Source organism: Hydra viridissima, unplaced genomic scaffold (genome assembly GCF_058129835.1).
Source record: "Hydra viridissima isolate aposymbiotic clone 2 unplaced genomic scaffold, HvirCarnegie_v1 scaffold_2, whole genome shotgun sequence".
In the NCBI taxonomy this organism is placed as follows: Eukaryota; Metazoa; Cnidaria; class Hydrozoa; order Anthoathecata; family Hydridae; genus Hydra; species Hydra viridissima.
The window spans coordinates 22,297,902-22,321,909 of NW_028324301.1; the positions used below are offsets into that span (position 1 = coordinate 22,297,902).

The 24,008-nt window shown below is 27.0% G+C and overlaps 2 protein-coding genes across 3 annotated transcripts; both read right to left on the reverse strand.

Moving 5' to 3' along the window:
- Positions 1-281: 281 nt before the first annotated feature.
- LOC145197905 (septin-6-like) lies at positions 282-17,339 on the reverse strand. Of its 2 annotated transcripts, XM_090078458.1 has the most exons (16): positions 17,109-17,339; positions 16,736-16,957; positions 5,374-5,430; positions 5,140-5,254; positions 4,167-4,226; positions 3,971-4,024; positions 3,048-3,129; positions 1,967-2,107; positions 1,847-1,892; positions 1,698-1,769; positions 1,467-1,556; positions 1,259-1,355; positions 977-1,130; positions 734-866; positions 573-650; positions 282-485 (listed from the first exon to the last, which is right to left on the reverse strand). In XM_090078458.1, the coding sequence occupies exons 2-16, from the start codon at positions 16,853-16,855 to the stop codon at positions 396-398; spliced, it is 1,389 nt and encodes a 462-aa protein (XP_089934584.1). In that variant the 5' UTR covers positions 16,856-16,957; positions 17,109-17,339; the 3' UTR covers positions 282-395. The 2 variants fall into 2 exon arrangements, with proteins under 2 accessions (XP_089934584.1, XP_089934586.1); XM_090078460.1 differs by lacking the exons at positions 16,736-16,957; positions 17,109-17,339 and adding an exon at positions 6,429-6,563.
- Positions 17,340-17,708: 369 nt separating this feature from the next.
- On the reverse strand, positions 17,709-22,009 carry LOC145201526 (cyclin-dependent kinase-like 4). The gene is made up of 10 exons (XM_090078899.1): positions 21,710-22,009; positions 21,397-21,591; positions 20,931-21,021; positions 20,650-20,740; positions 19,858-19,970; positions 19,497-19,630; positions 18,815-19,272; positions 18,428-18,669; positions 18,111-18,217; positions 17,709-17,945 (listed from the first exon to the last, which is right to left on the reverse strand). Exons 1-10 carry the CDS (start codon positions 21,875-21,877, stop codon positions 17,898-17,900), a joined length of 1,647 nt encoding a protein of 548 aa, XP_089935025.1. The 5' UTR covers positions 21,878-22,009; the 3' UTR covers positions 17,709-17,897.
- Positions 22,010-24,008: the final 1,999 nt, after the last annotated feature.

The following is a 24,008-nucleotide window of genomic DNA, read 5'->3' on the forward strand; positions in this document are numbered from 1 at the left end:
TATATATATATATATATATATATATATATATATATATATATATATATATATATATATATATATATATATATATATATATATATATATATATATATATATATATATATATATATATATATATATATATATATATATATATATATATATATATGTGTGTGTGTGTGTGTGTGACCTGATTCCAAGGCAAGATTCCAGAGATGTTTTAAACTTTGAAAGGTATTTGTGAAGCGAGAGAAACTATGGTTTAAAAACAAAAAGAAAAAAAAAAAAAAAAAGTGAGGTGAAAAAGCGATGTTGTATTTTTATCCAATAACCAATAAGTTTAGAAATATAATACTAAAAACTGTAAAATATACAAAATATACATTAAAGATTGTATAGCATATTACACTCATTTATTTTTTAGTCTTCTTTATTCTAGCAGACTCGGATTGATGTTGAGCGTATTCGTATTTCAATTTATCAAACGCCACTCTTTCATCTTCCTTAAAAGTATATAAATACTTGAATGTAAAAAATTGAATGCAAATAATAACACAAGTGTATAGTAAAAATTAAAACTTGAAAATTACCAGCTCCTTCTTAATCGTATCTACTTTTTTTTTTTCATCGGACTGTTTCTTTTTCATCTCTTCAAACTTTGCTTGGAGCTGAATTAAAAAAGTATAACCCATTAAAAGATTTTAAAACTCTAAAAATTTAAAGATGGTAACAAAAAACTAAGCAAACTAACCTCCTGCTCAGCTTTTTTTAGTTCATTCTCTTTATCTTTGACTTTTTGTACGAATGTCTGTCTGATGGTTTCTTCTTTCTTTTGCAAATCTTGCAGATATTGTTCACGTTTATTCTGGTATGTTTCTTGAATACTAAAACAACGATAAGCTACAAAACCTTGAGAAATACTGAAGATTTATTCATGTTATGAGCTTTGATAGAACTTGTTAACCATTATTTAACCTGGGTAGTAAAAACAAACCTATCCTCTCCATCCTTAAATCCTTTCTGTTCCATCTTTTCTTTTCTGTAAAGTTCATAGTGTCGCTGATGGGTTTTCTCAATAAGATCCTGCATGTTTGTACGAAGAAGCATTTCACGAAGTTTAACAAAATCACAGTGGTTTTCATTTTCAACTAAAGAATATTTAACAATAATTATTGCTGCACAAGTTACTAAAGAAAAGAAAATAAACAAAATTGTACCGTATGTTTACACCTAAAGAAAAACTAAAACTATGAAATCAATTATAACAATGTGTAACCAAGAACTGTTCCCCAAGGATACTGGCGAGCTCTAAACTTTTCTCCATTTATTACTACTTCATCACGGCTACCAACAACTGCAAAAGGGAGCAATTCCTGTGAATAAGTAAAAAACTAAATCTAGTATAGTAGTATAAATGAGTAAGCAATAGTAGTACAAGAGTAAGTGAATGAAAAGTTTCAATTAAAATAGAAAAGTAAACTGACATTCATTTGATTATTGATATCTGAAACTGTTTCATCATCAGTAGGAAATTTATATATCTCAACACCATTACTTTCCAACTCTGCCATTATCTAGAGTAGATACAGTTTAATACAATCTACAAAAAGATATTCTTACTTGTTATTGCTATAACAAAAATAAGAGGGAAATAACATAAATTAACTTTATTATAAACGAAATGGAAATATTGGCAAAATATAATGATAAAAAACCTGTTCTTTAAAAGATGCTAGTTCATTCTTTGAAACAGTATCAGCTTTGGCAATTATTGGGATAATATTAACCTACAAAGAAAACTAATTTAAATAAATACAATTCAAAATGTTATTACCATATCAATCTTAATCTTTCTGTGACTAACCTTTTTGTCAAGCTTTTTCATACATACTAGATCTAATGACTTTAATCTAAAAAAAATAATTCACTTTAAAAACAATATATACCATAGAGTCAATTAAAATTTTTTTAAAATGTTACTCACGAATGTCCTGTAGGAGCAATGAAGTAAAGACAAGCATGCACTCTTGTATCATGGTATGTACTCAAAGAACGTTTAATTTTCATTTCTTCTTGTAAATATGCTTCATAATTTGCATCAATATACTGCAGAATTGCATTGGTACTAAAAATAAATATGTGTAAAATTTCTAGGAAGAACATTAGTGATTAAAATAGTAGATCACCAATTAATAATAGGTTAAAATCAATTGATGATTGGCCAGATTTCATAAGAAACAATCTTTATAACCACTTATTTTTTCTTCATAATCAATTATCTACATAAATACTTAATTATATAATTTGCTGTTATAAGTGAGTTATTTTCTTTTTGAAACCTTTTTGAAAAAAATTTTGATTTAACACAAAAAAAAAAGCTTTCCTGTTAATTCTCCAGAAGAAAAAAACAAAATAGAAATTCAACTGAAAACAATAAACTTTCCATTCATCTCCAACTGCCACAATAGTGACAACACAAGAAAAAACATACAAATAAAATCTAATATCTGCCACTGCAGCTAGTAAATTAGAGTATGATGGTAAGGACTGGCTTGTTGTCAAGGCTTACAAAGTGAATATAACCATAGTGTCTTCTTTGAATAGTAAACAAACAATATGAAGATCATTTCTATGAAAAATGGTAATGAAGTTGGAGTAAAATATGGAAGTAAATATCTTCCTACACATGCTACAACTGATCATGCTGATAGTAAACCCCATTAGAAGCTTATCTCCATCTAACAGTTAAAGGATTCACCCTTGTTTCTGGTTTGGATGTTGTCAAATAAAAAAAATTACATATGTTGAGTGGACTGATTAATGGGGTGGATACAAATTCATGCTAGAATTCACCATCAATTCCATTCTAACAATTAAACATCTAAATTTAAAACTTATAAGCACTTGATGCTTACTTAAGGATTGCTGTAATTAGCAATTGATCATCAGCCTTCTTTTAAATAAGAATAAATATCTTAATTCACATCAACGCATGGTACATATTTATCAAGGGAATACATTTTAAGCTTACTAGAATGTTTAAATATGTAGAATTTAATTCTCACCTATCTTCTTTATTAATCTGGTCTCCATACCCAACAGTCTCCACTATTGTCAGCTTCAATGTGACATTACTTTCTTTTAAATCTGGAGGTAAGAATGAGAAGAATGATTTTAGAATTATTAACAACTAAAAAAAAAATTGAAACATGCACAATTATTTTTTGTTGTTAGATTATGCCTGCTTCTAAATAATTCATACTTAAAGTAAAAAAATTAATATTAATATTATGCATTTATAACTTAGTAAAGATATGTTTCAAAACAAATAAGCACAATTCATTTAAAAAAAAACTTTACTTTGGAAAATCCTCTTAAAAAAATCTACCAGACAAAACATTTAGAACTTTTTATGAGTATATATCCCTTTGGAATCTACACTTTAGATTCAAAAGTTAACTTATTTTGACTGCTAACTTGCAGTGTTCTATTAATGCTTCTTAATAATATGTATGTATCTGTTTGGTCTCTCTCATTATATATATATATATATATATATATATATATATATATATATATATATATATATATATATATATATATATATATATATATATATATATATATATATATATATATATATATATATATATATATATATATATATATTGAAAATACAGTGATGATTAATAACTTTGTTGGTGCCTAAAGTTTCATCCCAGCATACCAGCAATCTTTAGCCAAACACATAATGAAAAAAAACATTACAAGAGAAAACATCGAAGAAAAAGACTAAGCCATTAAAATTACTGTTAATAAATGATTTATTCTCATTAATAATTTTTCATTAGTCATTACTGTTAAATGACACAAACATGTATTTATTCATGTCTACACTTGCTTATCAATTCTTGTTTTTTATCTAATAAACTTGTGCTCCTATAGATGGCAATTTCTGTTTTATATAAATAAAATTATCTAAAAATACCATAAGTCACATGCTGTATTTCAACTGTTGGTGTACTGTGTTCATGAGGGATTCCTATAAAAAAAATTTTCTTCAAAAATAAACAACCTGCTTTTATAATTTTCTTTAACATCTTATTAACATATTTATATGTCATGTTTAAAAGATTAATAGCATGATAACTTGAAAAAGTTTCAATAAAAAATACTTATCTTACCATCAAAAGTTCGTTTGAATAAAGAGTCCATAAGTGTGGATTTTCCTATACCAGTCTCACCTAAATAAAGTACAATAAATAAATTTAAATGTTGATACTATTGCTAATTATCATCAAAAAAAAAGATTTTATTTGCTGTAAAACATGGTTGCTACTACACTATCATCCAGAAATTTGGATAATTGTGTAAGGCACTGTAGTGTAATTATATGTTTATATAATTACATTACTGTACCTAACACAACTAACTTTCATATTTAGTTTTATTTCTTGGAAATACAATAATGATAGAATAATAATATGTAGCTATCTAATTTAACGTATTCAGTTGTCTAAAAACAACATTAAATTTACATATGTTTATGTCTTAGAACAATGTTGGTAATTTAAATCTTTTATTTAGGTTAAGTTATGTACTATGGATGGAGTATACTACTGAAGCATAAATAAAACAATCATAAATATTTATCCTATTTGATTTTTTTTTAAAAAATTAACTTAAAAAAAAGGATTTTACTAAGTCAACTCTAAAAAGTGTTTAAGTAAAGATTACAACTCCTAAACTTAAAAATTTAAAAAAACTGGTATATAAAGTACTTAAAGTACTTTGGTATATACAGTACTAAAATTTAAAAAAAATTTGTGATTTTTTTTTTGTCGGAAAATTTCATTGGTGAACAAAGAACAAATATTATATTTATTAAGTAATATTTGAAAATAACAATAATAATAGTTCAGAAACTAAAAAACTTAAAAAATGATACTAATAGATCAATATACATTAATTGTGTATGTATGTAAACTTTTAGCTAGGCTTAAATCTAGTACTTTTAATTTTAAAATTAAAAGTACTAGAATTTATTTTTTGAAACATTTTTGTCTCAAACCTTAGGATTAAGTATTGCTTTACTTGTAAGTATATAAAATAAAATATTTTGTATATAAATTTAAATCAATCTATAATCCAACTTACCTATGCATAATATATTAAAAGCAAATCCAGAATTGACAGATTTATTGACAAGCTGATCTGGTAAACTATCAAACCCAACATGTCCAGTTAATCGAAGACTTCGGCCATTGGGACCCTAGTAAAGCTTAGTGTATTAGTATAGTTATTTTATGTACTATATATTTATACACACACAATATGCTGATGCAATATATTTGTAGGAAGTTACAACAATATATATTATCATTAACATACAAGAATTCTGTGTGAATTAACTTCACCAGTCATATTGCTCATCAAAGAACTATCTTTCTAAAAAAAAAAAAAGAAATATGCATAAAAATAATGTAGCTTTTAGAGATATCATATTGCTCTAATTTCAAACTCTTTTTAAGTTGCGTATGAAATTGGTACAAGATATTAAAACCATAATTAAAATAATACTAATACTAATAAAAACGTAATTACTATAATCATAATAATGACAATAATAATAATGATAATAATAATAATAATAATAATAATAATAATAATAATAATAATAATAATAATAATAATAATAATAATAACAATAACAATAATAATAATAATAATAATAATAATAATAATAATAATAATAATAATAATAATAATAATAATAATAATGATAATAATAATAATAATAATGATAATAATAATAATAATAATAATAATAATAATAATAATAATAATAATAATAATAATAATAATAATAATAGTAATAATAATAGAAGAAGAAAAAGAAAAGAAGATGATGATGATGAATAGAGTTTACTACTTTAATCTAAATAATTTTAATTACTCACTATTATGGAGGACAATCAAATCAAAATGAAGTATATAAACTCTTAAAGTAGACAAGCAAGCTTTAAAGAAGCTTGCTATAGGGAAATTATATATCTTACTATACATACATACATACATACATACATACATACATACATACATACATACATACATACATACATACATACATACATACATACATACATACATACATACATACATACATACATACATACATATGTATGTATATGTATATGTATGTATATATATATATATATATATATATATATATATATATATATATATATATATATATATAACATAGTTCTGAATATCAAGAAGAATCCTTAAAGTTTAAAGTACAGAGGTATTTTTCTATGATACGCATATAGCTGAATATCATCAGAAATATTGTTACGTTCATGTTTGTTTTAAAGAGATTTTAAAAAATTTAAATAAGATGTATTCTCTTTTAAAAAGTATAAGCTATCAACAAGACGACGTACAACTGCCAGAATAGGGACACTCTATATACTTTAAAGAGTTAATGTGAATGTAAGTTCCATCGGAGAAGTAGTACGTCTGGAAATCAAACTAAAGTATATATAACTACTAAAGCTTTTTTTTATAAGCAAGTTGCGCCCTTTTATGACTAGCGCATGCGCCTTTAATTGATAAAATACTCAAGAGAAAAATGAAGGAAATGAACAGTTTGAATTTTTCCACATCTGAAATATTTATCAGGTAATCAAGCCTTCTGTAGTTTGTTAATACATTAAGGTTTCTCTCATAGATTTGGACGCGAACTTTAAATTTTATTGGAATTTCAACTTAGTTAAACCAAATGTAATTCCAATGGCAATTTTTTTTTCTTTTAATAAAAAATCGCAAGTTTATTTCAAACACTTGATTATCCAATAATACTTTTTAAATCACATTTTCTGTTTAGCTTTACGTTGTTGTTGGTGCGATAGAAAACAAGACCAGACGATGTTTTGTATTGAAGAAATACAATTTTATTTTCTTTTCCCAACCTCTTTCCAAACATATTTAGTCGACTCGTATTGATTTAGGTCAGAATAAAGATGTTGAGAATTTTAATATTTGAGACATCTTGAAAGAATTTTAACATTTAAGACATCTCGTAAACTAGTATCTTATAGTATGTAACACGTTTCCGAAAAAAATGAAATTTTATTCAAGCTATTGTGACTATTACTATATTTCTCCTTTTCTCATTTGTTATTATCATTATTCTTTTTCACATTCTTATTTTCTCATTGTTATAAAACTTAATAGTTTTATTTTGATTCTTTTTGTTTCCTGGTTTTTTTCATACAACGGTGCAACCGTGTGAAGCTCCAGCCGTTCAAACGTTCCAAGTTCCGCTTTTTTTTAAATTTGTCACAACACCTTCCAACGGCCCTGTATTTTATTATCATATTTATAAATGATAGTAAAAACAAGACAAGTATGTTAATAAAACAAAGGCCTTTTTGCATTGGTTAATCAAAGGATAAAAAAAAAAAAAAACAAGCCACCAATGGTTTAACTTGAAGTTTAAAAAATCACACGTAATTTTTTATGTTTCTTATTCCGCCACAGTCAGCCAGAGTGACCGCCAGTTTCAATATTGTGTCACACGATAAAAACCTTTATTATCAGTTTAGCATTAATATATAGGGTAAAGTAGGGTAATTTCGGCGTATTAAGCTATTTTGTTGTTTATAGACAATGGTTGCTTTAATAACGTTAAAAAATCATGCATATCGATGTCCTGCAGATATATCTATTAAGTAATAGTTAAAAAATTGTTTCAAACTTACAAAGTTTTATGTAAAATTTGTTTTACAAAATACTCAAAAATGACGAAATTAGCGACTTAGTATGGTAATTTCGGCACAATGATACGGTAAATTCGGCATACTTAAGAAAATTAAGATGTTCGTTGAAAACGCATTAATATAATTAAAATATTATAAACAGCTATAAATCTGCATTGTATAAAGTAATTGTCTCTTAAATGGAATTTGTTACACCTAATTGACATTTAATTAAGGGCGTTGCAATTGCAAAGATTCATATTTTTTGAACCACCTATTTTAGTAAAGTATGAATACATCACCCAAAACAGAAACCTTATTAGAAAAATGTGCCTGTAAAGTAAAATTGTAAATAAAATGATTACTAATTTCTATGATTTCGATGATTATTTCTAAATTCTGTTTAAATAAGAATTCATGTTTATAAGCTCATAAGTAGTTCATAAAATAATATTTTACATAACTACAATAGTTAAACAAACAAAGAAAACTTTATAAAAAGAGATTTATTTAAGAAAGTTAAAAAACAGCTTAAAGAATCAGTGTTTCATACAGTCATCACAAGTAAATACTTTTTTAGCATAAACACCACATATAGCAGCACATGTCTCATGCCACCATCTACAGCATTTATGGCATTTATCCCAATTATCCTTTAAGTATGGATCGACAGGATCCCCATAACTGTATTGACACATTGCACAAAGTTGTTTATTAATTGCACTTTTAGCATCAAGGTTACTCAAACACGTCTTTTGATGTGTAGATATATTTTCTTTAATGCACTTTTTACGTGGCTGCCTGTTCTTATATTTCAAAGTTAAAGATTCCTCTAGCTGAGATTTATATGGTGATCCAGTAATTTTTTCAGCATGATTTACCCTCCTTTTTATACCTGTTCGTTTTTTATTTTTAATGTCAAGTCCAGCTAGTGATCCGAATGTAACACCATGAGGTTGTGAGGTTTCATCAGAGGTGGCTAATTCTAATGACTTCTGAAGTGTAAATGATGAGTTTGGTGAAGCAGATTCTAAATAAAAATATTTAACTAAAAAAGGTGAATAAAATTAGGCAACATATAAATTATAAAAAATTTGAACTATTTGTTTAAGAAACTTTTTTTTAGGTTAATAAAACAACAGATAAGTTATTATTTTGCTTGATTTTAAAAAAATTACATTTGTGTTTTAAATAAATGGTGGAAGATAGTAAAAATAATACATCTTTTAAAATGATTTACCTTTTTGAGAAGCAATTACACATTCTGTGACAAAATCAACATGATCTAAATCTTTAGCAGAGTCTAACCCATTGTCGAGAGTAGGGTGCATTTCAGAGGTAATATTTGGTTTTGAAATTTTTGATACAATATACGAGTGATCAGTAGCCTTAGCTGCAGCAAAGTCTTCTTCAGTAAACACATTTCTATCAAATGGATATATTCCACATTTTTTAAACCCTGACTGACAATTTTGAACAGTTGCAGCTTTCCCATAAGCTATTCCAAATAATTCACTAACCTCTAATTCAGTTACAGGACGACCTGGATGGTGACGAAGCCAAGTACCAACTTCTTGATCATAGAATATTTTGAGACTTTTAAAAAATGAAACATCAAGTGGTTGCAGTTTGTGCGTGCAGTGAGACGGAAGTGATAGTATAATAACATTTGTCTTGCGAGCTTTTATAATAACACTAAGATTTTTTTTATGACTTGAATGTCCATCTAAAATTAGAAGAACTGGTTGGTCTCTTGACTGTGGCTGGACTGCTTTTAAAAAATGATCAAACCATTTTTCAAACAAATCAGTTGTTATCCACCCATTTTTGCTGCCACCAGAAATAGAACCGATTGGGGCTTTATCTAAAAATTCAGGTCTCACTCGAATACGTGGATAAATCAACATTGGAGGGACAAAAAATCCGCTTGCTGATTGGCAACAAACTATTGTGATTGTTTTTCCTCTTTCAGAGCTTGTTAAGCCACCAACACTATGTTTTCCCTTCAGGGCAACAACTTTTCCTGGTTTATGGCATATAGACAATCCAGATTCGTCTACGTTGAATAAGTTTGCTGGTGGAATAATCTGCATTTCATCAGCATTAAACATTATTTTTTCTAGTTCATCATAAAAACGATTAACTTTTATTCTATTAAAACCAATGGCTCGATGCAATGACGTTGATTCAGCAACTCTTACAGAGAGTTTATTATGACGTTTCAAAAAACCCCTAAACCATTCTTTTCCTGCTGACTTAGTTGCACAATTAAACTTATGAATAATCCCATTTTCTTCACAAAACTGGAATACCATTTGTTTTACATCTTTTGGAGACAGACCAAATAATCTCTGTGACATAGTCAGAAGAACTTCAACAAGTTCTTTTTCTTGAAAAGCTGAGAGTGTTATTGGGTGCCCTGCTCTTAACTTTTTAACACAATTATCAACAGAAACTCGTTTTATATAGTCATGTAGCGTTTGCCTTGGTATTTTATATTGTTTAGCAGCAGAATATTTCGAGCATCCATCAACTAAAACTGCATTTACTGCTAGTTTTAATGATTCATTTGACCAATTACCATATTTTACACGTTTTGAATCCATTATGTAATGCTAACACACAATAATATATATATATATATATATATATATATATATATATATATATATATATATATATATATATATATATATATATATATATATATAATTAATGAACTATTAATTTATTGTATGACATAAATTTAATTTATATGGTGGGGAACTATTATTTTATTAAGTTTCACAGAGACACTAACGAATTCAAGTTTTTCCTAACTCGTTATTATCTTATTACTATCTGAATTACTAAAATCAACTTCTTCTATACATAATATTTCAAACGGTTATTTACATTTTGGTTTCAGAGAAAGCACAGGTCGGCAAATTCGGCACTGCCGAAATTAAAAACTATTAATAAGCCGAAATTATCTCCTTAGAGCAGTCCTTGGAGAAACTTTTATATCTTGTAACATACTTTGATTTTTATCTTATTGCTGCTCACATTTTATTCAGTTTATATTTTTGAATAAAATAAATAACAACTTTTGGTAAAAATTTTCGAGAAAAAATCATTTATCCAACATTTTCAAATAGGTAAAAATGTTAAGAAAAAGCTAATAATCATAAATTAATGCACCTATAATGTAAAAATAAAAGTTTAAAGCAATATTTTTAGGAAAATTGTTTATCTTGCTACAATACCCAACTATGATTTAATTATTCCAATAAATAAATATTTTTAGGTGTTTTTTGAAGGGGTGCCGAAATTATCTCCCTGCCGAAATTACCCTACTTTACCCTATAGTTTATTAAAAAAAATTTTAAAAATTAGTTTTGCGTTGTCAAGATTTGAAAAAAATTTAATTTTTTACATAAATTCATCATATATAACAAAAATATAACAGAAACAAGGTCTAAGTAATGGAACTTGAGATGCTATTACTTTGTCAAGTTTATTCAGGCTTTTTAAAATCATATCGAAATTATTTACGTTTTAGGCTTTGAACCCTGTCCGAAAAAAAAATTTAATTTTCAGTCAGCCATTAAAATCAGGCTAAATATACACAAGTAGATATCCTAGAGTAGATAAAGCTCAAATAGAAAAAACCAATTCAAAAGGTGGCTACTAAATGCTAGAGAAGAGTATATAGACTTTCCACGAGGTAGTGTTTTTTAATTCTTTGATGTATAATATTCTTATAATGATGCATGTTAGATTTACCTCACAATATTTTTCATAAAAATAATCTAGACTTCTAAGATTTCTTATTTTTCCGAATTCTTCATTTCTGAAACCTTCCCACTATAGAGGTGCTCTTTTTCCTGCATGGACTAACAGACCAAATACAATATTGGCGCACTTTAAATCAAATACTTTATCAAAATCTAGCATGAAGTATGATGTCTCTTAAACTTGCACAAGGCCCTTTAAAAAATTTCCCTTTCAATTTGGATAAACAGGTCCGAATCGGGAAATCATATGACTTAAAACATTAATACTAAAAATTAAATCATTTTTATGTAAGAATGCATTCTAGTTTATAGGTTTTTAAACTATTTCACCAAAATCTTGTATAATTACTAAGGTTACATATTATATATCCGTAACTACAACATGCAATCTGTACTGTATGGCTGTAGGAGGGTATTACACATTTTATCTTGACACTTAAATCTTGCCGGAGGATCTCTCTTTAGCTAATTTATCCGTATAAAATGTAAAAGTCTTTTTCTAAAAGAACACTTTGATGAATAATATTCACAAATTTACTTTTTTCTATGATAAAAGTGCGACATGGATGACCCAAGATTATTTTATTGTTGAAAATATTCTACCGCAGTCTTATTACCTTACCTTTTTCAAACTGTAGATACAACCTATTTAGTTTTGTTAATTACTTTTTAGAAGTAGCAACATGAAAAAGACAAAGTAGTAACGTATCTGAGGTTGATGTTGTAAAACAAATATATAAGTATTTATGCAACCTTTTTCGTACTTCTTAAAAAAAAAATCAAAATCACTGCTAAAATTGTTAAACAACCTTGCCTTTATTTAGAAATCAGGATGCGTTTAAAAATCATTGTTTAAGAATCAAGGTGTGCCTATTTAAGAATTAGTAATTTTCTTTTGTAATCACGAAGATATTTTCATAGTATAATTTTTATGTTTTCACGAAATTTATATTGTTAAGAAGGCGTAAGTGTTATGATATTGACCCCAGTTCTACAATCTATTAAATAATAAGTTATTTTAACAAAAGGAGCTTAATACCTCGTTCACACTAACGATAAAACAGTTTCGTCATTATTTTAGCTAAAAATGCATTTATGATACTGTGTTTTATTATTAGTGAAACGCGGTATGAGCTTTAACTAAAAAATTTTATAAAGATTGCACCTTGTCTTATTTCTATTCGTGGTTAGGGCAACGCAATTACGTTTTACTCTCCATTTTACGGTTGTCAAAAATTGAATATGAGCTTGATGTTGTGACCCAAGAAAACCCTTCTGGTTGATGATTGGCTCATGGGCCGCTAGGATTCAAGTCCCAAAAGCTTGTTACAACGCCCATGAAAGAAATTGTAATTTTGCTAAAACCTTAAAAACGGTTTTTTCCAAATATCGTTGCAAAAGATTCTGGTGAGAAAGGGCAACTGCTAGCAGTTATTTCAGAAAATCTTCAAGAGAACTATGATAATATAAAACAACAACTTAATTTGGTGAATTTTAAAATTCCTCCGTTTGTTGTGTTTTGTGACATGAAGCTTGTGAATATAATTGGTGGACTTCAACCAAATTCAAGAACACATTGTTCGCTCTTTGTACAAAATTTAATCAAAGTATCAATTTTAATGCGGATATCTAAGGACTATCGGATCAAAAGCTTCTATTAAGCTTTTTTTGCAGTTTGAGCTGGCATCGAAAAAGCATATATGAACTGTGTTAATTCTCATCTATGTTCCTGATGAAACCTTAATTCTCGCTGTTCTCACAACAATGGAGTTTCATCTATTGTTTGGCGTTGTCAATCATCTATTGGATTCTTTAACTCAGATTTTGCCTAATGTTTCAGATTGACTCAGCTTACATCAATTTCAATGAGTTTAGAAAGCTACTGAAAAATGTAAATACCCTAGATAGATTAGCTCAGAAGCACTTTTTCGTTTCAGAATTTTTTTTTTCATTAAAGCATTTAGAAAGTTTAACGATGTGTTAAAAGCTTGTTTTGGTAATATTCTTGATTTTTTTTTACTGAGAGAGTTGGTTTACCTATCAACAATTTCAGAGTTTAATCATCACCTTTGTGCATACGGTCTTTTATCATATTTAAAAACTTATTAAACGCCATAATAACTCTCTTGGAGTTTATTCTGAGTAAGCTACCGAAGCTTTTACATCATATCTTTAGAGCCCAATGGCAGAGATGCAAAAAACTTTATAACCATCCTGAATATAGTGACAGTTTGAAAGGTGTGTTACAGAATTTAACTAAAAAAGACTTGAATAATAAAAAAATTTATCACTGCACATGTAAAGATAAGAATTTAACTTATTGTTTTAAAATGTTCTTATTTGTCTTATTTATGCTTTTTTCAGATGTTTTTATTACATTTTTTAAAACTTAGAATTCGGATGAGTTGTAGTAATTTATATCCAAGTTTGTCTTCAAAATGTTTGATTTTGTTGAAATTTCGGAATCAGCTTACTTTTCTAAGCTTGAAAATTAAAAAATTTATTTTCTTTATCTATTTGTGAAAAATTAAACTCGCATTTTCTACCGAAGACGGTGTAATCAGATTTTAGGAATTTTACCAAAAGTGACATAGTTATAAGTCTATCATTCCCCAAAAGAGTTTTCTTCGGTCACAACATCAATTTCATTTAATTTTTGACAACCGTGGTTTTATTGACATCGCTGTTGTCTATAACAAGCTACTATTAGGCCCTATAAAATTTTGGATTAAGACTGTTTGACCATACCTCTTTGATTGTGTTGAATTTTGGTACAGTTGAAAATCTCAATGAACTGATTTCCAGGAGAAATCTGAGCACACAATTAAAAGCAGTTCTTAAAATATTCAAATTTTAATGACTCAATTTACTGTTAAATTTGATTCAATTTACCGTTTAATGCCAGTTTAAGGTGACTTAAATTAATTTCAAAAAATAAAATCATCGAATTTAAGAATTCAAAAAGGATGTTGTTATCAATAACATGTGACAACTAAAAATCCGGACAAACTTTGTAGCTTTAACACACACACGCACGCACGCGCGCACACACACACACACACACACACACACACACACACACACACATATATATAACAATGTTTTTTAATTTTATAATCCTACCTAGTATTTTGCAAATTTAATCCTCTGCAATATCCGATAGTCTTTATTTTTTTAGAACTTAATTAAACATGTCTAAAAGGCAACGCAAGAGATCACGATGCAACGCCTAATGAGGTTAAGCTCAAAAGAAAAAGCCAAAGTTATTAGTTTGGATAGCGTTGTCTGAGAAAGGACTCTGAAAGCATTATATCACTCCTTCGCGTGTTCATTTCCAAATGTTTGGTTAAATTAAAGAAGTTCATAAACGAGGCTTACAAAACAACGAAATTGTGTTCTGGCTTGATTTAGCTTCCGCACACTATTCAAACAAAGTGCAAGATTACCTAAAAAGTGAAAATATTGAATCTATGCCAAGAGAAAAAAAACCCTGCTATTGCACCCGAATTGCACCCTTTCACAAGAGGTGAACGTGTTTCCTGAAATGGACTAATAAACGAATAATTTTTTTTGGTTTTGTAAAATACAAGTTTCTTGTTATTATGTTTTTTAAATTAACAAAGTTGATGACTCCATTCAAGAGATATTCATTTTCAAAGTTTGTCTGAATGTTTAGTTGTCGCATGTTACTTCAGGGAGTATTCAATTTTTATTGTTTTTTTTCCATTTTTTGTCATTTGTAACTGAAATCTAAATTTTATCGTGTTTAAGGAGGTAATAAATAAAAATACCAAAAAAAAGTTATTTAAAATTATATCAGGCTAGTTTTTAATTATATCAGGCTAGTTTTTAATTATATCAGGCTAGTTTTTAATTATATCAGGCTAGTTTTTAATTATATCAGGCTAGTTTTTAATTATATCAGGCTAGTTTTTAAGTTAGTTGAACTACAAGACAAGATTAGAAACAAAAGTTTTTCTTATGTTATTCTGTACCAGTTGCCAAAAATTAAATAAATATGGTGAACCATTGAAAGAATTGACACTAAAGTCGATTGATCAGTTTTGGTACAATCATAAGTAAAGTAGAAACCAGGTTTTCGAAATTTATTTTCGAAGACCAAAGTATTTTATTATTATTTTACTATTAAACATGCTCGCTTCATTCACCAAAACGTTAAGATAATGGTTAGTTATAAGTATTTAATGAAACTTTTTAGCCACCTACCATGGTAATCTCTATGTGAAAAGGAGGCACATTAAAAAGAGCAAAGATAAATGCGAGTCTTCAGAGACCATTTCGTTTGTAGATTATAGATCTTTGAAAATGTTTGAGTATTGCGTATCATTTTAAACTGCCCAGCAAGCACACAACGTTGTGTGCTTGCTGGGTGGTGATCTTCTTATCAATTTACACGAATATCCACATGAAAGCTAGCAATTAATACATTAAATATAAAACAGGTATCTGCTTGCTAAGAGAAATTTAACTGAAATTGATATAAATGAGATTTCACAGAACTAGTGCTATCTAACGATGGCTGGTGGATTAGTATAGTGGAGAATACTAATGAAAAAAATCAAAGTAATAGCATTCATGTACCCTCATAGCCTTACACCATCTTTTCATTAGCCACAATTTAGTGATAAATTTATCGATGAAAAACATATCTGTGAGAATTTTTCTAATTTGCAAAGGGGACGTGCAAACTTGCTTTGTCATAATAACTTTTATTTTGTTGATAGCATAAAAAGTTTAGGTTTAAACGGCTTTTAAGCGTTAAAAAGAGATTTCCGATGAAAAATTTATTCGAAATGCATAATTTTATTATCTTTGGATGATTAAATCTACAGATTTTATGAAATTGATTTTTTAAAGTTAACGTGTAAATCACCTCTAAAAGGAAAATAGGGTCTTGCTTAAAATTTGAGTAACTTAAGAACCGTTTTAGGTTGGGTGCTTAAATTTCTCCAGGGAAGCCGTTTCATTGAATTCTCAACTGTTTTAATTTCAACAAAATCTAAGAAGTATGGTTAAAAAAATTTGAAAAATTTGCTGAATTGATATAGAATTACTCCAAATTTAAAGTGGATCCTAGTTTTATTAGAAAAATATAAATATAAATAACTTTCTGATAGTAAATTTGTATTTAGCCGAACTAAAACAACTTCTCCGAATAAAATGATTAACTGCAAAGATTTTGCAAATATTTACCTCTCTCTTTGTATCTCGCATGGAATTTGAATCTTCAATTTCCATATTTATTTCTTCTAATAAATCGGCTTTGACTATCGGTTCTTCAATATCAAGATCTAAACTTTCTTCGTTTTCCATTATGTTACGTTTCCAGATATTTATCTACGCCTTCTTTCATCTGTTTATTCTTTACAATCTGGTGTTGTTAAAAAACTCAGCATTTGCGATTCTGTATAATACCTATTGTTTAATAATTAATTTACCTTCCCTGTTGGAACATTAACTGCTCGACCTCATGGCTTAAAAGCTCATAGTATATCATAATTAGGTTTTTTTTTTTTGATAAGCAATGACAAAAGTAATAAAGAAGTAAAGATACTTTATCCCTTACCAGACAAATTTTACTCGTTATTGTAATATAAGCGTATTTATGGAACTTTTGGATGTAAAACGGATGTAATTCTAGGCTTAAAACAAACATTCCCATAAACATAACAGTTGCGGAACTTTTAAATGCCATATTTTTTGAAACATTCACACGAACATTTTTAATAAAAAAAGAAAAATTCATTTTAATGAAAAGATAAATTCAAAAAACTATAAAAAGAACAAAGTTAAAGAGGATAAAGGTTTTCTAGATAGATAAACAATTATTTACATTTTTGCGTGGATAAACAAAAAGTTTTTTTGAATACAAATATATTCATATATATACATGCTATATATATATATATATATATATATATATATATATATATATATATATATATATATATATATATATATATATATATATATATATATATATGATATGTTATATATATATGTATATTATATGACACACACTCACACACTCACTGGACTGACGCCAAAATTAAAATTTATATTTACAAAATATAATTTAACGGATTATTTACATATGTAAATTATATTAAAATGTCGATATATTAAAATGTCGATATAATTATGAATGGTTTTAAAAATAATGATATTTTGGTAAAATGTTATTAATCAACTTGTAATATTTCATAAAATTCATGGTACTTCTAAAACATATGAAGTTGATTAGAAACATTTAAAGAGCGGTTTTTTGTAAAGAAATAATAAGAGGAAACCAAGTAGAAAAATAAGTGAATGTTCCAGTAATTTTTCTTGCGCTGTATATGGTGGATTGCAGGCTTTAAACAGCAGGTAAATTGCTTTGAATTCTTCTTGAACCCGGTGGCGTCTAAAGATTTTAACAACAAACGCATAAAAAATTTAGAACTATTCATAGCAGTCAACTCGCCTTTATTTTTTAATAAAACAGGAAACTTTCAACAGGTTCATAGAGAGTTATTCAAAAAATTCTAAAAAAAATACTATTAATACTATATTTAAAAAAATGCTATACTTCTTTCTTTCCAGTATTGATAAACGAATCAGTATTTGAACTCTGAGATGCATTTGATAGGTGAATCCCAACGGCTGCTACTTTGTTCAAATTGTTCTTTGCATTAACTTAAATATTTGAATGCAAACAAAAAAATTAAAGAAACGCATTTCAAGCATATAAGGTAAATATGTATGTACGACACTGGCGCATATGCGTTATTGTATTGAATAAAATATTATTGCATTGAATTTTATTCAATATAAGAGTAATGCTATTTATTGAATAACCATTAGACATGACACAAAAAGCTACAATTAAGCAAAAAATATTATTACCGTTAGGGCCAATAACACTTGGCAAGAAATTAGATTTATTAGCATTTTCAAGACATTCTTTCTTTTTCCTTTTCTTCTTCTTCTTTTGCGACATTGTCTCAACAAATTTATCATTTGGCACATTCTTTTCTATCTGAAACCCTTCAGCTTTATTTAAAAAGTTTGAATTTAGCGTTTCAAAACTCATGTTAGACTTTCTTAAATTACCCATTATTTGTTTTTGAAAATCATTGGCGAATAACCTTGATAAAAAAATTTTGAATTTCAATAAAAAATGTTTGAAAAAACTTTTTAAAATATATTCAGATAAGAATGAAATGAAAGAAAACAAAACAATCTGAATTAATTTTTTCAATCAAGAGAATATTCTTTTAAATATAAATATACCTGTTATTTCCATTATTATGTAGATCTGGTAGATTTTTTCCGAAAGAATTAATTGTTACATCAAAAGTAGGACGACTTTTCGACTCTGCTTGTTCAGACTCTATAGTTTTTTTTAATCCACTGTCTCCTGTGGATAACTTACCCAAAGCTTCATTCGGCTTTGCAGGGAAAAAAACGTCTGTTTTTTTAGTTATGTTTGATGAGTTAATGTATGGATAATAGCTTAATTTTACCAAAGGATGTTCTTTTGATCCTTTTGTATTTCTATAAGTTTCAATAGAGCTGTTGACTGTTTTCTTTTTGTTTTTCTTTAAGAATGGGGTTGCTTGAGCCTCTTTGGCAATTGTGTCTTTTAATTGTTCCATGAATATTGTACTGAAATCTTTTTCTTTAAAATAGGGATGATTCATCATATTAGCACATGATGGGCGACTGTGTGCATCTAATAACAAGCATTTCTGAAACAAGATTGTTATAGTATTTCTAACATCGTTTCAGCTTCTTTTAGATTTATTTTCTTTTCAATATTTAAAAAAAAAAATTTTTAATTTATATATATATATATATATATATATATATATATATATATATATATATATATATATATAATAATTTTATTTATTATTACAAAGAATAGGCAACATAATTTTAAAAATTTAATATTGTATGAAAACAAATTTACCATCATGAGATCAAATAAATTTCCTATTAAAACGTCATCATTAAACATTTCAGGGGTTGTTACATTTGGCAATGAAATGCCAGTAAAACCAGGGTTTTTAAGAAATATATCTTTATGCTTATCAGTAAGATTACCTAAAAGAAAATATCTTTAAAAAATAAGGCAAATATTACTATTGATAAATAACAGAAATATAAGAAAAAAGTCAGTTTGAGAAATATGGGAAATATTTTCTTCTTGTATAAAGCAAAAGTAATTCTTTAACATTTTAAAAATATTTTTTACGGATAAATATTCAATAAAGATTATTTATTATTTCATTAACTTAATTAAAAAAAACAAAAAAAACAACAGAACTCACCAAGTTTTTTTGTTATACGAAAAAGTTGATCAATATCAGAATCACCAGGAAACAGAGGATTACCAGTTGCCATTTCAAATAACAAACAGCCGATAGCCCAGATATCAACAGCTCTGATTACATTAAAAAATTTAATTTAATGAAATACAAGTCAATTCAATGATGGTAAAACATCTTAAAAATAATTGTCTGAATTCAGATTTTCAAGAAAAATCACTGAACTCAACATAAATCAAATAACTAAAAACAAAAAAACTTTATTATTACTTTTTAAATAAATGCAAATTACACAGAATACTAAAACTTTTTAAATTTTGCAGTTATGTAAACACATCCAGAATAAAATTTGTAGCTTACTAGTATACAAGAAAAGTAGATACCATTGTATAAGTTTTGTAAGACAACCTCCTATTTTTAACTGAAAAGAGTAGTTTAATAATTTTTTAAACTGATATTATATAAGCTAAGGTGTAATTTCCAGAGATAAAATTTTGGTCTTATATTTTAAAGGAACATTTAAGACCCAAGCAGCTTAAAGACTTGACTTATAAACTGGAACATTTACTAAATCGTTTTATGAGAATCTTTCATTTTACAAGCAATTGATGTTTGAATACTTTAATATATATAGTTGAAATACCCTAAATATTTCAAATAAACCTAGACTAGCACTCAATTATATTAAAAAATTTAACACACCAAACTTGAAAAAAATCTGGCAAATACAAACAAAAGCATAGGTTTTTTATATGACTGAGAAATTTTATACAATAAAGTTTATACAAGACCTACTTTCCATAGCTAGCATCACCAACTAAAAGCTCAGGAGCACGATACCATCTAGTAGCTACATAATCTGTAAAAACTTCTCCAGGGCCTACAACTAAAACATGAGAATACATGCATTAATTTTGTGAGAAGTATTTTACCACCTTCCATTTTTCACAACGAAAGAAACTTTATAAATTTTTTCATTAAAGTGAACTACGTCACTCCTAAATGTCTGCAATCTTTTGCAGTGAAATCATTCTCCAAGCCATTAAATATTTAATGTTGAATGGTATAAAACTTACCAAGTGTTCTTGCAAATCCAAAATCACAGAGTTTTACAACCCCAGATTTTGATATTAAAATATTTTCTGGTTTTATATCACGATGAATAACCTAATAAAAACCAGCAAATATAAAATCATTGGTTTTTATAACTTAAAAGTATTGAAAATTAAACATTAAAATTTAATAAAAAAATTAAACTTCTATGGGATGAAAAAAAACTAATTAATATTTTAATACTATTTCTTAAAAAGTTAAACTCAATTATTTAAGAAACATTTAGCTGCATTCAGTACTATTCAAAACTGATAGATAATTAAAAATTTTTTTCCTCATAACTTAGACCTCTTGATTGTGACAATTAATTTCACATGAAATGAATATACATGTTTCCTATTGTATCATTATATCATAAATTTAAAGATGCAGTAAAGATGCAGTTTGTTTTACTATGTAATGTTACAGATCTATACACTAGATACTTACATTATGACTGTGGCAAAAGTCAAGGCCACGCAAAACTTGTATAGAAATTTTTTTAATATCTACGTCATCAAGTCCATCTGGATTCTTTTCTAGATCATCTAAAACAGTGCGATCCAAAAATTCAAAAACTAAATACAGCCTTTTTTTCCTTCTGAAAACATCAAGTAAATTAACAAGGTTTTCATGGCGAAGTTTCTAAAAGATAACATCATTTTACAAAATTTAAAAAACCATTTCAGAAGTAATAAAGATTAGATTTAAATAATACAAGTGTATAGAAGAACAATTTTTTAAAAAGCTGGAAAATAGTTACCTTTAACATCTGTATTTCACGTAAAGCAATTTTTTTAATGACTTTATCATCATCTGAATCTAAAAACTTTTTGATTGCAACAACATGCTTGGTTTCTTTGTGAATACACTTTAACACTTTACCATAAGAGCCTTCACCTATAATTCCTAAGTTCTCATAGCAATCCATAATAATTCATTCCTTTTAACGTTTAGATTTCATTTCAAACTTTAAAATTTATCATGAAAATAAAAAATCAGATTGATAAATGAAGTTTGTGCCATACATAACTGCTGTGTTATGAATATACTCTATAAAGAGAAAAATCAGTAGATAACATTAAATATTAATACCTGTAAAAGAATTTTTTTTTTAATGTTTAATTATTTAAAAAGCATTCATTTCTAAAAAGTTATACTTAGAAAACTGCATAAAATAAAAATAAAAACAAACAAATAACCAAATAAACAAACAGGCATATTTCAATACACACACAAACACAGGTATAAATATATATATATATATATATATATATATATATACATATATATATGTATATATATACATATATATACATATATATATACATACATATAATACATATATATGTATATATATATATGTACATACACATATATATATATAATATAAAATGTACCCAATTATCCTCTATTAATAAGTTCTGTCCCCCTAAAAACTGTAAGCATAATTTAATAAAACATTACAACTGCTTTTATTATGAGTATATCATAGTGTAATCAAAAGTTTCACTTATCTAATGTTTTTATGTTTAATTGTCCTACTTTTTTTTGTAAAAAAGTTGGCCATATATATATATATATATATATATATATATATATATATATATATATATATATATATATATATATATATATATATATATATATATAACCTTAATAGGGCAGGAAACATTACACTTAAATAATTTCACTCAATTTAGTGGAGTGCATAATAAACAACTAAAAAATTTCAAATTTTTTATTCAAATAAAATTTAAAAATATCAAAATCTTTTACATAAAAGTGTGCAAAATTTGGTTAGAAAAAAGGTGCCCTAATCTGGGTGATGGGCTGGGGGGAGGGGTGTCGAGGGAGCTTCTGCGACGATTTTTTTGCAAGCGCTACTTTCGTTTTTTATTTTTTTTTTTTGTTATAAATTGATTCAATTCTAAAAAAGGAAAAACATTTTCTTTAACTTTTTCTTTCTGTTTCATGCTTTAAGAATTAATGTAGTCTTGCTCGCATTTTTGCGTTGCACTTTTATTTTCTTTCCTCTTCAATCCATAAAACCCTCCTGTGCTACTACTAACAATACCTGTTTTTTTCTTCATAAAAGCCTACACTATTATCGTTATTAAATTACAATTTGATTTTATAATTCATTTATTTTTACTATTTTACATTTTAAGTTAACTTTATTCAAGTAAACAAAGTTTAACTGTTAAACAGAGGGAAAATGTAAATTTGTTTAAACACTGCAAAGAGGGCATTCACCATCTTAGTCAATAAAAACATCATGACAAGATCCACTGCTTATTACCAGAAGAAAATTAAGCCGCAGAGCCTTTTGTTTTTTTATTTTATTTTATTTTAAAACCCACGCTTCCACGGGTTATCTTATCATTGTTATAAAACAGTTTAGTGGGTAAATTAACGATCGTTTAATTTTTAATGCAGCAATTCAAATCAACAAGTTAAGAATATGAAATTCCAATTACAAGCTCTTTTTTTAAATAATAGTTCTAATTTTGAGATCACAAGATTTAAAAGATTTTCACAATCATTTTTGGAAATTTAACGGGTCATCGTCAATTCCCGTTAGCATTCAACAGATGTTCATTTGACGTTACATAAATAAGAATGACCTAAAGTTGGCGCTTTTAATATAAATATAATTCAAATATCGACATAAAACTCAGAAAATTTGGCTCAAGATTTATTTGTTAAGCAGCCTGCCTTAGTTTCTCCATATGAAAGGAGCTCATACGAAGATAAATGTCATGTGAAAACTGTCCCCAACAAATCACTCCGATATAATGATAGTCATTAATAGAGAAGAGGTATGCATACTAGTTGGCCCATTATTTGACGCTGCTGCATCTCTTCAAGCTCGCATTCGTCTGCATTCAGATAAGGATTAAAAACAAGGTCCTTGCAATAGTATCCTAAAAGTATTGATGAGTCTTTTATGCTTTAAATGAATTTTAAAAGATAGCTTGTGGTCACAATAACAGCTTCGCGCAAACTAAAGTTTTTTCCTATCAATTAAGCATCAAACGTTTGGTTTTTCGATATTTAAC

Coding starts and splice junctions, on each gene's coding strand:
- LOC145197905 (XM_090078458.1), bottom strand. CDS start 16,855: ATGGAAAACGAAGAAAGTTTAGATCTTGATATTGAAGAACCGATAGTC. Junction 5,431..16,735: donor TGCGAGATACAAAGAGAGAG/GTAAATATTTGC, acceptor TTTTTTTTTTAG/AAAGATAGTTCTTTGATGAG. Junction 5,255..5,373: donor TTAATTCACACAGAATTCTT/GTATGTTAATGA, acceptor AAGCTTTACTAG/GGTCCCAATGGCCGAAGTCT.
- LOC145201526 (XM_090078899.1), bottom strand. CDS start 21,877: ATGGATTGCTATGAGAACTTAGGAATTATAGGTGAAGGCTCTTATGGT. Junction 20,741..20,930: donor TGGATTTGCAAGAACACTTG/GTAAGTTTTATA, acceptor CTCATGTTTTAG/TTGTAGGCCCTGGAGAAGTT. Junction 19,631..19,857: donor TCGTATAACAAAAAAACTTG/GTGAGTTCTGTT, acceptor ATTTTCTTTTAG/GTAATCTTACTGATAAGCAT.